We start from the raw sequence: 14,641 nt of genomic DNA on the forward strand, positions 1-14,641 counted from the left end.
TTATGCTCATGGGCCACAAATTATCCCCACATTAAAATACTAGCTGTACTTAAGTTACTAAGGGACAAATTCTGCAGTCTTCACTTCAGAAAAACTCCCATTGATTTAAGGACTGCAGAATCTGCCCCAATATCATTACAAAAGAAATTTTTTAAAAAAATCTTACATTTGCAAATTCTGTTTTATTTTCATTTATTTCTCTTTTCAGTTGTATACTACAAATGACACACAATACCTCTTTGTAAGAAGACATAATCCTTTCAATGGCATCTGCTCCAGAGACCAACAGATTTCGTGAAGTAGTAAAGGCTTCTGTTCGCTCACTAACCATTGCTTGTTTATGGCCATCTTCTAACTCTAAAAGCAAAAAATGTTCTTCTGTTCAAATATTCTTTTGAAAAATATCTCTACAAATTAAATTATGGTTAAAATGTGAGCCATTTTTAAAACAGATATTAAGTTAAGAACACTAACTCTATGAAGACAACTTTCTGAAAGGAATCAGAAAGGCAAGCAATTAGCATAAAACTCTAGTAACAAAGAAAAAGTGGGAGTATGAGAAATTCTTCTTACACAAATCATCCTTTTTTCTTTTTAACACTCATCAGCCTCTTTTTCTTTTTAATATACCATTACTCAGTCTGAGTTTTACCACAACTGTAATGAGTCAAACCTAAGTAATGTTCTAAAACAGAATTTCAGTTTCATTGTTTTGTTTTTACTAGTACTGCTATTACTCATTTTCAACCTTACTTAATTCTTCAACTCCACTTAAAAAGGAGCATTCATACTGATGCACATTTGGCAAAATTAGAATATTTTATAAGAATGCAATTAACTGTCAATAAGTTTCTATATTCCTCTTGGTAGTATTAGAGGGATCTGTGTTTGAGTAAGAGCCTTCTTTCTCACACCCAGTTTCTCTGTCTGTCTGATCCCACAATGAAGTCATAATCCTTTGTTTATAACATTGTAACCTGTTAGCATGAAAATTCTTCTGAATCATATAAGAGCAAGAGGAGATGTGTTGTGAGAAAATACCCTGAACAACTGACAAAGGCAAAAATGGCAGCTGAACCTAGAGAGGCCATGGGAAAAAGAAACACATTTATGTTTTAAGTATAATATCTTCACATGAAGTGTTTGTTTTTACCAGAGTAACATTCATTAAGTGTTTCAAGCCTGGAGTCCAACTCTGCTACTGTGATATCTCTTGCCGTCATCACACCCACAGAAACTGCTATACAGCACGGAGCCAATCTATAATTTGCTCCTCCACAAAATCATCAAGATAATAATGTAGCTGAATTTTTTAAGAATGAATAATGTATAATCCTTAATATCTGCAACTAAGCAAATTAAGATGACAATATATGGTCAACCAAATGTAAAATTTTAGGTTGCAAGAGGGGTTTGAGGAGGATATGCAGATTGGAGCTTCTGTCTTTCTCTGAAGTATGGCTACTGCCAGACACTAGGCAAGCCAGACTAGTAGGCTGATCCAGTATGCCAACTCCTATATCAGGAATTGTTATTAATAACGTCTATTAGGCTGGCTCAGTGCTTTTAGTCAAGAAAATCTGTGAGCCGTTTCCTACAGGTGTAATATGATGGTCATTTTATGTGCTGTTCTATGGCAGGTAATGATAAAGCAACATAAGCAAAATTTTCTTACGTAGCGAGTGGTCCCCGTGGAAGGAAAAGGCCTGGGTAGGGACCGTCGAATCGTGGAAGTCAACGAATGGCTACGCAGGTGGTGTCGGAGAGAAGGCTTTGGATTCTTTGACCATGGGATGGTGTTCCATGAAGGAGGAGTGCTGGGCAGAGACGGGCTCCATCTTACGAAGAGAGGGAAGAGCATCTTTGCCAGCAGGCTGGCTAACCTAGTGAGGAGGGCTTTAAACTAGGTTCACCGGGGGAAGGAGACCAAAGCCCTGAGGTAAGTGGGAAAGCGGGATACCGGGAGGAAGCACAGGCAGGAATGTCTGTGAGGGGAGGGCTCCTGCCTCATACTGGGAATGAGGGGCGATCAACAGGTTATCTCAAGTGCTTATATACAAATGCACAAAGCCTTGGAAACAAGCAGGGAGAACTGGAGGTCCTGGTGATGTCAAGGAACTATGACGTGATTGGAATAACAGAGACTTGGTGGGATAACTCACATGACTGGAGTACAGTCATGGATGGTTATAAGCTGTTCAGGAAGGACAGGCAGGGCAGAAAAGGTGGGGGAGTAGCACTGTATGTAAGGGAGCAGTATGACTGCTCAGAGCTCCGGTACGAAACTGTGGAAAAACCTGAGTGTCTCTGGATTAAGTTTAGAAGTGTGTGCAACAAGAGTGATGTAGTGGTGGGAGTCTGCTATAGACCACCGGACCAGGGGGATGAGGTGGATGAGGCTTTCTTCCGGCAACTCACGGAAGCTACTAGATCGCATGCCCTGATTCTCATGGGTGACTTTAATTTTCCTGATATCTGCTGGGAGAGCAATACAGCGGTGCATAGACAATCCAGGAAGTTTTTGGAAAGCGTAGGGGACAATTTTCTGGCGCAAGTGCTAGGGGAGCCAACTAGGGGGGGCGCTTTTCTTGACCTGCTGCTCACAAACCGGGTAGAATTAGTGGGGGAAGCAAAAGTGGATGGGAATCTGGGAGGCAGTGACCATGAGTTGGTTGAGTTCAGGATCCTGACGCAGGGAAGAAAGGTAAGCAGCAGGATACGGACCCTGGACTTCAGGAAAGCAGACTTCGACTCCCTCAGGGAACGGATGGGTAGGATCCCCTGGGGGATTATCATGAAGGGGAAGGGAGTCCAGGAGAGCTGGCTGTATTTCAAGGAATCCCTGTTGAGGTTACAGGGACAAACCATCCCGATGAGTCGAAAGAATAGTAAACATGGCAAGCGACCAGCTTGGCTTAATGGTGAAATCCTAGCGGATCTTAAACATAAAAAAGAAGCTTACAAGAAGTGGAAGGTTGGACATATGACCAGGGAAGAGTATAAAAATATTGCTCGGGCATGTAGGAAAGATATAAGGAGGGCCAAATCGCACCTGGAGCTGCAGCTAGCAAGAGATGTCAAGAGTAACAAGAAGGGTTTCTTCAGGTATGTTGGCAACAAGAAGAAAGCCAAGGAAAGTGTGGGCCCCTTACTGAATGAGGGAGGCAACCTAGTGACAGAGGATGTGGAAAAAGCTAATGTACTCAATGCTTTTTTTGCCTCTGTTTTCACTAACAAGGTCAGCTCCCAGACTGCTGCGCTGGGCATCACAGAATGGGGAAGAGATGGCCAGCCCTCTGTGGAGATAGAGGTGGTTAGGGACTATTTAGAAAAGCTGGACGTGCACAAGTCCATGGGGCCGGACGAGTTACATCCGAGAGTGCTGAAGGAATTGGCGGCTGTGATTGCAGAGCCCTTGGCCATTATCTTTGAAAACTCGTGGCGAACGGGGGAAGTCCCGGATGACTGGAAAAAGGCTAATGTAGTGCCAATCTTTAAAAAAGGGAAGAAGGAGGATCCTGGGAACTACAGGCCAGTCAGCCTCACCTCAGTCCCTGGAAAAATCATGGAGCAGGTCCTCAAAGAATCAATCCTGAAGCACTTACATGAGAGGAAAGTGATCAGGAACAGTCAGCATGGATTCACCAAGGGAAGGTCATGCCTGACTAATCTAATCGCCTTTTATGATGAGATTACTGGTTCTGTGGATGAAGGGAAAGCAGTGGATGTATTGTTTCTTGACTTTAGCAAAGCTTTTGACACGGTCTCCCACAGTATTCTTGTCAGCAAGTTAAGGAAGTATGGGCTAGATGAATGCACTATAAGGTGGGTAGAAAGCTGGCTAATTGTCGGGCTCAACGGGTAGTGATAAATGGCTCCATGTCTAGTTGGCAGCCGGTGTCAAGTGGAGTGCCCCAGGGGTCGGTCCTGGGGCCGGTTTTGTTCAATATCTTCATAAATGATCTGGAGGATGGTGTGGATTGCACTCTCAGCAAATTTGCAGATGATACTAAACTGGGAGGAGTGGTAGATACGCTGGAGGGGAGGGATAGGATACAGAAGGACCTAGACAAATTGGAGGATTGGGCCAAAAGAAATCTGATGAGGTTCAATAAGGATAAGTGCAGGGTCCTGCACTTAGGATGGAAGAATCCAATGCACCGCTACAGACTAGGGACCGAATGGCTAGGCAGCAGTTCTGCGGAAAAGGACCTAGGGGTGACAGTGGACGAGAAGCTGGATATGAGTCAACAGTGTGCCCTTGTTGCCAAGAAGGCCAATGGCATTTTGGGATGTATAAGTAGGGGCATAGCGAGCAGATCGAGGGATGTGATCGTTCCCCTCTATTCGACACTGGTGAGGCCTCATCTGGAGTACTGTGTCCAGTTTTGGGCCCCACACTACAAGAAGGATGTGGATAAATTGGAGAGAGTCCAGCGAAGGGCAACAAAAATGATTAGGGGTCTAGAGCACATGACTTATGAGGAGAGGCTGAGGGAGCTGGGATTGTTTAGTCTGCAGAAGAGAAGAATGAGGGGGGATTTGATAGCTGCTTTCAACTACCTGAAAGGGGGTTCCAAAGAGGATGGCTCTAGACTGTTCTCAATGGTAGCAGATGACAGAACGAGGAGTAATGGTCTCAAGTTGCAATGGGGGAGGTTTAGATTGGATATTAGGAAAAACTTTTTCACTAAGAGGGTGGTGAAACACTGGAATGCGTTACCTAGGGAGGTGGTAGAATCTCCTTCCTTAGAGGTTTTTAAGGTCAGGCTTGACAAAGCCCTGGCTGGGATGATTTAACTGGGAATTGGTCCTGCTTCGAGCAGGGGGTTGGACTAGATGACCTTCTGGGGTCCCTTCCAACCCTGATATTCTATGATTCTATGATTCTCTCACCTCCATGACAAGGTCAGACTCTGCAGTGTTTGAAATCCCGTACCATAAATCTTGTACCAAATCTCATTGTACCTGTCTGTATCTTCTTTTTGCTTTTGAAGCTCCTGATACCCAAACACTGGTTTGTTTTAATTTATCAAGTCACCAAAAAAAAACCTGGATAAATACATCCTTGGTATAACTCCACTTACATCAATGAAGATACACCAGAGATAAGTATAAACATTTCGGGACAAAAATATTATATAGAAAGTTACTGTCATATACGTAAGACCCCAATTTGGCCTCCCTTTGTCTCAAAATTCAATTTCTGAATTATTTAAGAAAACTGTGGCTATTCAGATTTTTTAGTTTAAGTTATGCCAAGTCAATAGTGTGTCACCCACCACACTGGGATATACACATCTGGTTCACAATGAGAGTCATGCCTTTCTAAAAAAGGACAGAACCTTCCTCAGTCCGGGTGTGATCCTAAAACCCTCACTCATATAGACAGTCATGTAAATTGTCACATTTATTCCAACTAGAGGATTCATGTGAATAAGGGTCTCAGTAATGTTGCCATTTCAGTAGTACAAACTAAAAAAAAAAAAATCATTATAACTTTTTCTTGGCAGATAACCAAGTTTTACTGATCTAGCCAGCATTTTAGATGTCATTGTGGGTTTAAAATTGGGTAAATTTGAGGAACTTTAAACTGTTCCAGAACACAATTCTCCATTATTGTATGACTGAAATCAAATCACCAGACCTGCCCAAAATAACTTTTCTTGATCATTTTCTCCAATATTTTTCATATATAGGCTTTTCCTTCTGTGTTAGAGGAAGTGCAGACTTTACAACAGACTGGGCCAGTCTAGTATCTAACCTCTGTCAGTAGTTTAACATGTTCCCCACTTACAAAACTTCTTAATCCCATTTGTTTTATGGAAAAAACATATCTATTGTGCCTAATGAAATTAAAGTCTCATTATCATTAATGTTTAATTTCCAGGGAACTAACTACATTCAAGATATTTTGGTCTACTGGTATTTTTTGTATGATTCCTTTTGCATACTAGAGTACTATAAAACTACTTACAAAACGTACATACTGTAACAGCAAATGGATATCAGAAAAGGTAGCACTAGCTGTGATGTGTGTGTGTGTGTGTTTTAAATACATACAAATACACAATTTTTTTTTGGTAACAGTGAAAAGGCTATTGCTGTATTGATGCAATCCCTCCTGTCTGACGACCATCTATGTGAACAGATGTGATTTCAGGCTTGGTCATAAGTTCTAAACACTAGCTATTTTGATCTACTGGTATTTTTTGTATGATTCCTTTTGCATACTAGAGTACTATAAGTTCTAAACACTAGGATATTTTGGTCTACTGGTATTTTTTGTATGATTCCTTTTGCATACTAGAGTACTTAGAGTATAGTAGAGTATTGGGGGGAGGGATAGCTCAGTGGTTTGAGCATTGGCCTGCTAAACCTAGGGTTGTAAGTTCAATCCTTGAAGGGGCCATTTAGGGATCTGGGGCAAAAATTGGGGATTGGCCCTGCTTTGAGCAGGGGGTTGGACTAGATGACCTCCTGAGGTCCCTTCCAACCCTGAGAGTCTATGATACTTACAAAATGTATATACTGTAACAGCAAACGGATATCAGAAAAGGTAGCACTAGCTCTGATGTGTGTGTGTGTGTTTTAAATACATACAAATACCCAATTTTTTTTTGGCAACAGTGAAAAGGCTATTGCTGTATTGATGCAATCCCTGCTGTCTGAAATCACATCTATGTGAACAGATGTGATTTCAGGCATGATCATAAGTTCTAAACACTAGCTATTCGGCTCCAAACACTTCCTGGATTCTACTGGGTTTATTCATCAATGACAGTTCTAGTTTCCATTCCTGAGATTTTAACCAACTTCATTTGCCTTCCACACTTGATCTGACTGGATACAGTACTATTTCTCCAACTAATTTGCCTTCAGCAGTGAGCCGCACTTGTTGGATTTTTAGCATACCTGGTTTACTTCTTACCACTTGATGGGGTCAATTTGTCACCATTAATAATGCATTTCTGATCTTGTCCCTGTTCTTGTAGAATGCCTCAGGGCTCTGTAATAAGTTCTACACTTTAACATTTTGCTGTTCCTCCAGGCCTATCACTGATTTGGAGAAGACAGATTTATTTTTCTGACCTTCTGCTCTTTCCACATTTTAAACATATTTGTCAGAGGTCCATTCCTGGATGTCAGAGAATGATATGGGTGAAATATTGCTTCTTTCCTCTCTACATCTTTATAGCGGCTCTCTCTTGTTGAAGGACACCTAACCTATTTCTGATTCATGGGTGAAGGGCTAGGGAGGAGACATTTACATTTTGTGGTTAAATAATCTCTTTATCAGTTAAGGGATTTTGCTGAGCTGCGCTTATTCCCATTTTAGCAGAAAGTACATTAAATTGGCTAACATCATTTCTGTTACCAAAGTACTAAAGCACTCTTATCCTTCACTGGTTGTTGTGTGTAATATGGACCTGTATAAACTCCTTTGTTTAGAATATGATAACCAAATTTCAGAGCAGGTGAAATTTGTGCATATTGTCTGAATTTGATAAGGAATTTGGCAACTTGGTTAAATGTACTGGATTTAAAATTGATCTTTTCATATACAAAGCATTACAGAATCTTTGCATGGTGAATCTTATTGATTTTTTAAGATTTCTTATGATTCCAGTCATGTATATGGAGATTTGTTGAGCCAACTTCAAAGTCAGTTTTTTGCTATCCATTTATTTAGCTTAGGTATTGCTAGGATACCTATCATTATAGTTTCTAAGCTCGAATATGCAGTATCTAAAAATGTTAAACAGGAATTTTTAATCGTATTCTTTTTTTGTGGATTTATCTTTTACTGAAGTTAGTATACACTCTCAAAGTACAGCCTCAGAAACAACTCTGACATCATAATCAAAAAGTCTGACAAAGGAGGTGCTGTTGTCATCATGAATAGGTCAGAATATGAACAAGAGGCTGCTCGGCAGCTCTCCAAAACCACTTTCTACAAGCCATTACCCTCTGATCCCACTGAGAGTTACCAAAAGAAACTACAGCATTTGCTCAAGAAACTCCTTGAAAAAGCACAAGATCAAATCCGCACAGACACACCCCTGGAACCCCGACCTGGGATATTCTATCTACTACCCAAGACCCATAAACCTGGAAATCCTGGGCGCCCCATCATCTCAGGCATTGGCACCCTGACAGCAGGATTGTCTGGCTATGTAGACTCCCTCCTCAGGCCCTACGCTACCAGCACTCCCAGCTACCTTCGAGACACCACTGACTTCCTGAGGAAACTGCAATCCATCGGTGACCACTATGGATGTAGAAGCCCTCTACACCAACATTCCACACAAAGATGGACTACAAGCCATCAAGAACACTATCCCCGATAATGTCACGGCTAACCTGGTGGCTGAACTTTGTGACTTTGTCCTTACCCTTAACTATTTTACGTTTGGGGACAATGTATACCTTCAAATCAGCGGCACGGCTATGGGTACCCGCATGGCCCCACAGTATGCCAACATTTGTATGGCTGACTTAGAATAACGCTTCCTCAGCTCTCGTCCCCTAACACCCCTACTCTATTTGCGCTATATTGATGACATCTTCATCATCTGGACCCATAGAAAAGAAGCCCTTGAGGAATTCCACCGTGATTTCAACAATTTCCATCCCACCATCAACCTCAGCCTGGACCAGTCCACACAAGAGATCCACTTCCTGGACACTACAGTGCTAATAAACGATGGTCACATAAACACCACTCTATACCGGAAACCTACTGACTGCTATTCCTACCTACATGCCTCCAGCTTTCACCCTGACCACACCACACGATCCACTGTCTACAGCCAAGCTCTGCGATACAACCGCATTTGATCCAACCCCCCAGACAGAGACAAACACCTACAAGATCTCTATCAAGCATTCTTACAACTACAATACCCACCTGCGGAAGTGAAGAAACAGATTGATAGAGCCAGAAGAGTTCCCAGAAGTCACCTACTTCAGGACAGGCCTAACAAAGAAAATAACAGAACGCCACTAGCCGTCACCTTCAGCCCCCAACTAAAACCCCTCCAACTCATTATTAAGGATCTACAACCTATCCTGAAGGATGACCCAACACTCTCACAAATCTTGGGAGACAGGCCAGTCCTTGCCTACAGACAGCCCCCCAACCTGAAGCAAATACTCACCAGCAACCACATACCACACAACAGAACCACTCACCCAGGAACCTATCCTTGCAACAAAGCCCGTTGCCAACTGTGCCCACATATCTATTCAGGGGACACCATCACAGGGCCAAATAACATCAGGCACACTATCAGAGGCTCGTTCACCTGCACATCCACCAACGTGATATATGCCATCATGTGCCAGCAATGCCCCTCTGCCATGTACATTGGTCAAACTGGACAGTCTCTACGTAAAAGAATAAATGGACACAAATCAGATATCAAGAATTGTAACATTCATAAACCAGTCGGAGAACACTTCAATCTCTCTGGTCACATGATTACAGACATGAAAGTTGCGATATTACAACAAAAAAACTTCAAAACCAGACTCCAGCGAGAGACTGTTGAATTGGAATTCATTTGCAAATTGGATACAATTAACTTAGGCTTGAATAGAGACTGGGAGTGGCTAAGTCATTATGCAAGATAACCTTTTTCCCCTTGTTTTTTCCTACCCCCCCGCCTTCTCAGACGTTCCTGTTATACCCTGGATTTGTGCTGGAAATGGCCCAACTTGATTATCATACACATTGTAAGGAGAGTGATCACTTTAGATAAGCTATTACCAGCAGGAGAGTGGGGTGAGGGGAGAGAAAACCTTTTGTAGTGGTAAACACCCATTTTTTCATGCTTTGTGTGTATAAAAAGATCTTCTACACTTTCCACAGTATGCATCCGATGAAGTGAGCTGTAGCTCACGAAAGCTTATGCTCAAATAAATTGGTTAGTCTCTAAGGTGCCACAAGTACTCCTTTTCTTTTTTTGAAAGTACAAAGAGTTGCACATGTTTCAAGTACATAAAAGATTGTTACAAAGAGGAGGGAGAAGAATTGGGTTTAAACTGCAACAAGGGAGGTTTAGGTTGGACATTAGGAAAAACTTCCTGTCAGGGTGGTTAAGCACTGGAATAAATTGCCTAGGGAGGTTGTGGAATCTCCATCATTGGAGATTTTTAAGAGCAGGTGAGACAAATACCTTTCAGGAATGGTCTACATAATACTTAGTCCTGCTATGAGTGCAGGGGACTGGACTAGATGACCTCTTCAGGTCCCTTCCAGTCCTATGATTCTATGTAACAAGCAAATAATTTTTTTTTTTGCTTGTTACTACTTCTTAATTTAACACATTCCCCTTGCCTCCTGCTCTGCCAAACTTCATTTTTTCCCTGACTTTAAAAAAAAAAAAAAAACCACATTTCAAGCAACATTAAAATCAGGGCCTCACTTGGCTCTCATTGCTGGAAGATCTGGACATGATCTTCAGAAGACCTGAATAGTTCTGTCATAAAAGCCTATAACCTGAGCTTCACATCCCTTTCTGTACTCTACTTGAGGTGAGAGGAGATGCTGATTCTTACACAGGTCAGCACAAAACAGAATAAATAATATTAATTAATGTTTGTGAAGCACTCTGATACTAAGGTGATGAGCAAACACCACAGAAAAACCAAACTAAACTAGTATTTAGTAATATAGCAGCAGACATTCTGAGAATTGACACACCTTCCCAGCCTTGGTTGGGGCGTGAGAGCTACAGCTAAAGTTACAATTTGATGAGACATCACTGCTTAGGGCCTGTGAAGAGAGGAAAGCCAGCATCTGACATTCTTGATATTGCAAATATAAAAAACAAGATTTTATTTTAAAGTTTGTGAGACCATCTTCATACATCAAAAAGGGCAGTAAATGGTTAAAGTGATATTTATAAACTGTTTCTCCACAATTCACCTTGGCATCTTATTTGAAAAACCTATCCTTTGATTCAGAATGTATTCTGTTTGTCAGGTTTAAATTCAAAGATATGTTTTTTGTCACTGATATTTCTTCAAGTGTTTTGTTTGTAAAGTTTAAACACATCCCAGGAGCTACCCAATGATGAGGCATGCATGGTGTTTGGATATTATAGCGCGGCAGCTACAAATGGTATTAAAATGAAATGTAGTCTTCTTACGTGACTACTCTTCTACACTAATATCTTTAAACAAACATTTGAAATTAAATAAAAGTCTTATTACCGCCATCTGCAAATCCTGTTGCTGTGATGATAGGTACCGCCACCATAATCAAACCACAGCTACTCCAGACATACTTCATCAGGAACTGCTCTATCATGATGTACCACAAACGTTTAGACAATATGAGGTTCATTTGGTCTGCCAAAGCCTTGTAACTTTTCTGTAGTTGTTTCATCTCCACCTATAGTTAAAAAAATGTAAGTACTTACACAGAATAGTAAATATTAATATACACATATAGGTACAGGACACACACACGTACTTATAATATAATCAAATGACCAGTGTTCGGATCTGAATTCTTCACTATACCTTGCAATCACTACTGCAAGCTATGTGGTATCTGTTTACACAAAGGGCCACATTCTCAATGTAAATCAGCATAGCTCATGGAACTCATTGGGCCTGATTCTGATTTACACCAATGCCCCTTTACCCCACTCTGGCAGTTTTCCACCCGCTTCACAGTACCAGAGCAAAATACAAGTGAGTGATAAAAGCTGTTCCTTACCATCAAAGTAAAACTAGTTCTACATGTTTAATGAAGAGGATTTTGAGAACTATACACTTGTAAGTTGAAACTGCAACTCCATGAATAGGCAACATTTGGGGACTCAAGCCTGCAAAATTCCAATTTATTCCAATGAGAGTTTTGCCTGAGTAAATCTGCAGAACAAATACCTCGAATTGGTATTTCATGTCTTTCAGCAATGTGCCAAGAGGAAGTGATAATCTACATCAAGGAAATGAGTCAAGAATAGTGACAAATCAAAAAGAAAAGGAGTATATGTGGCACCTTAGAGACTAACAAATTTATTTGAGCATAAGCTTTAGCTAACTTCATCGGATGCATTCAGTGGAAAATACAGTGTATTTTCAGTGTATTTTCCACTGAATGCATCCAATGAAGTGAGCTGTAGCTCACGAAAGCTTATGCGCAAATAAATTTGTTAGTCTCTAAGGTGCCACAAGTACTCCTTTTCTTTTTGCGAATACAGACTAACACGGCTGCTACTCTGAAAAGTGACAAATCAGTATGACATAATGCAGTCAATTTGAGCCCACACAAAAGTGGGAATCAGAAAAAAAGTGTTGAATTTAATGTTTATTTGAGCTGCAGTTAATGCAGTGCTGCAGACAATTTTTGGTGCTCATTGCTACTATAAAAATTAAATGTTTATGTTGTCTTATTAATACTTTTGACTGAAAGGGTAGTATGAAATTTTGCCATTTTCTTTTTCACATTATGTGAAACTTTTTTAAAAGCCATTTTAAACACAATGCAGTCAAAATTCACAATATAATTTTGAAAATTTCTTCAACATGCTGGTTTTTAAATTATGTTACTTTTATGTAACTGATAACCCAAATACTGTACTCTATTTCAGCAACTTTAGAACTGTAGTGACAACAATTTTCCTTAGTTATCTATACAAGACAATGTCAAAGACTGTGTTGCCATCTAAACTATAGCAAAGTTTTCTTCTAGATTAGTGCGTGCTACTGATTTTTGCATTTAGAGAAATAGTATTTCTGTATCATTAAATATTCTTAGTTAATAAAATAGGGGAGAAATAAGAAGCAGGAAAGGTTAAGAGCTAGGGCACCTTTTGGAAACGAGACAGAAAAGGGAAACTAAAATTTACTAGAGAAACGTGATGCTGCTCAGAAGTAGGAATACTTTAAGAGAAAAATAAAATGGGGAATACTCTATACTTCTGTCTCTCTCCAAACAGTGTGGGAGAGTATATCTCGTAAACAGGTTTAGGAATCAGAGGAATTCATATCCCTCACAGAGGAGCGGGCGAGGGCACATGACCACCATTATTACAGTAGATCAACATCTAGTAGCACAGCAACAGTTCTGAACCATCTCAGATTTTAGTCCTTGCCTTTATTTCCATTTTACCTTGTGTCCTCTGTAGAAGGCGATCTCTTCCACATTGGCTATAATCCGCGAATGGACGTACCGTAGATAACCTTTTCTATGAGCTTCCTCTGCGACCAGCTTACCAAATTTGGGTGAGCACGCTTTCAGTACTCTCGCCGTGGCATACACTACAAGCCCTGCCAGCAGCGTAGGCCCGATGGGGCTTGCTCCCCTGGACCTGGCGGTCTGGATAAGACTATAGGATGTCAGCACCACATCCAGGATGGGTTTGGTCAGGTTGGAGTACAGATGTGCCACCGACTGGGAGAACATCATGATGTCCTCGGTCAGGGACTGGTCAGGGTTCGCCAGCCTCCCATCCATATTGATCACCTTATAGTAAGTTTGATTGGCAAAATAGGTCTCATAAGCATGATCCACCAGGCGGGTACGGAAGGCTAGGGCCAGCTTGCACTCCAGGTACCGTATGGCGCTGTTCACGAAAGTGGCAGGAATTGCAATCATGAGCCACTTGATTAATTTGATGGCAAAGCTCCTGGGCTTCTTCTCCACGATGCTCTTTACGATCTTCCCATCCAGCCCGGCCACGTAGATGGAGAGGAAGGTCCGGGAGACCAGAGCCACCGAGTGGAGGCAAAGCCAGCCCGCTTCGGTGCTCACAAGCTTCGGGAAGAGGATCTTACGAAGTTCCAGCAGCTGCCTGAAAAATTCCGCATTCACTGCCGGGGAGGCTCTGCCCCGGATCCGGCTGCAATGCAGCGGCTCCTCTCCCCCTCCCGCCCGGCAGGCAGCCTGCAAGCCCTTTTCGCAGGCTGTCTGCTGCAGGCGCTTGCGGAGGACGGGATAGAGGATTTTCAGCCCATATGCCGCAGCCACCAGGCACGCAGCCCGCTTGGCCGCGCTGGATCTGGTCCACTTCCCTCGCCCGGTTGCGGCACGCAGCAGCTGGGTCATGTCGCACACCCGCAGGGACCGCCGCGGAGCAGGGATGCTCTGGCGCTGGGTCATGCCCGAGAGGAAGACCGCCTAGGAGGGACGTTCATGAAGCCCGGGCATGCCCCATGCTCTGCCGCGGCGCCTTCCCCGCCGCCCTTGCTGTAACAGAGGCGGGCGGACGGACGCCGGCTCCCACGGCAGGATGGTTCCCTCCAATGCACCGAGAGCTGCCGCCCGCTGAGATCCGCCGCCGCCAACTCCGCCTCCGCCGCCCGCTCATTGGCTGCGAAGAGCTGGGGAACCCACCGCTTCCCTCTGGACCATTACCAGCCCAGCGCGGCGCGCTCTGAATCCTGCGCCCGGAACAGGGCCGGTCCGTGCTGGGAGCACCCGATTCATGTGGCTCAACTTGGGCTAGGTATTGGCCTTGGCAGGAGCGTCGCTAGACACTGCGAGGACCACCCAGGAGGCGCATCAGAGGTTGAGGGGGCGGGGAAAGAGTCACCAATGGGCTGCTGATTTTGCAAGTGTATCACTTCTAAATTTACCTCCAGAGAGAGGAACAAAAGGGGAACTGAAGGGGGCAGGGAAGGT

At 42.7% G+C, this 14,641-nt stretch overlaps 1 protein-coding gene across 1 annotated transcript in view; it reads right to left on the minus strand.

The window, feature by feature from the left end:
• ABCD2 (ATP binding cassette subfamily D member 2) overlaps positions 1–14,344 on the minus strand; it is a 77,192-nt gene extending 62,848 nt beyond the window's left edge. The window contains exons 1-3 of the mRNA XM_074942445.1: positions 13,130–14,344; positions 11,221–11,401; positions 236–357 (exon numbers count right to left, since the gene is read on the minus strand). Of these exons, the coding sequence (XP_074798546.1) occupies positions 236–357; positions 11,221–11,401; positions 13,130–14,119 (1,293 nt within the window). The 5' untranslated portion in view covers positions 14,120–14,344. The remainder of the gene's footprint in view (positions 1–235; positions 358–11,220; positions 11,402–13,129) is intronic.
• Positions 14,345–14,641: the final 297 nt, after the last annotated feature.

The sequence above is a fragment of the Natator depressus genome, chromosome 1 (assembly GCF_965152275.1).
Source record: "Natator depressus isolate rNatDep1 chromosome 1, rNatDep2.hap1, whole genome shotgun sequence".
Classification (NCBI taxonomy): domain Eukaryota; kingdom Metazoa; phylum Chordata; order Testudines; family Cheloniidae; genus Natator; species Natator depressus.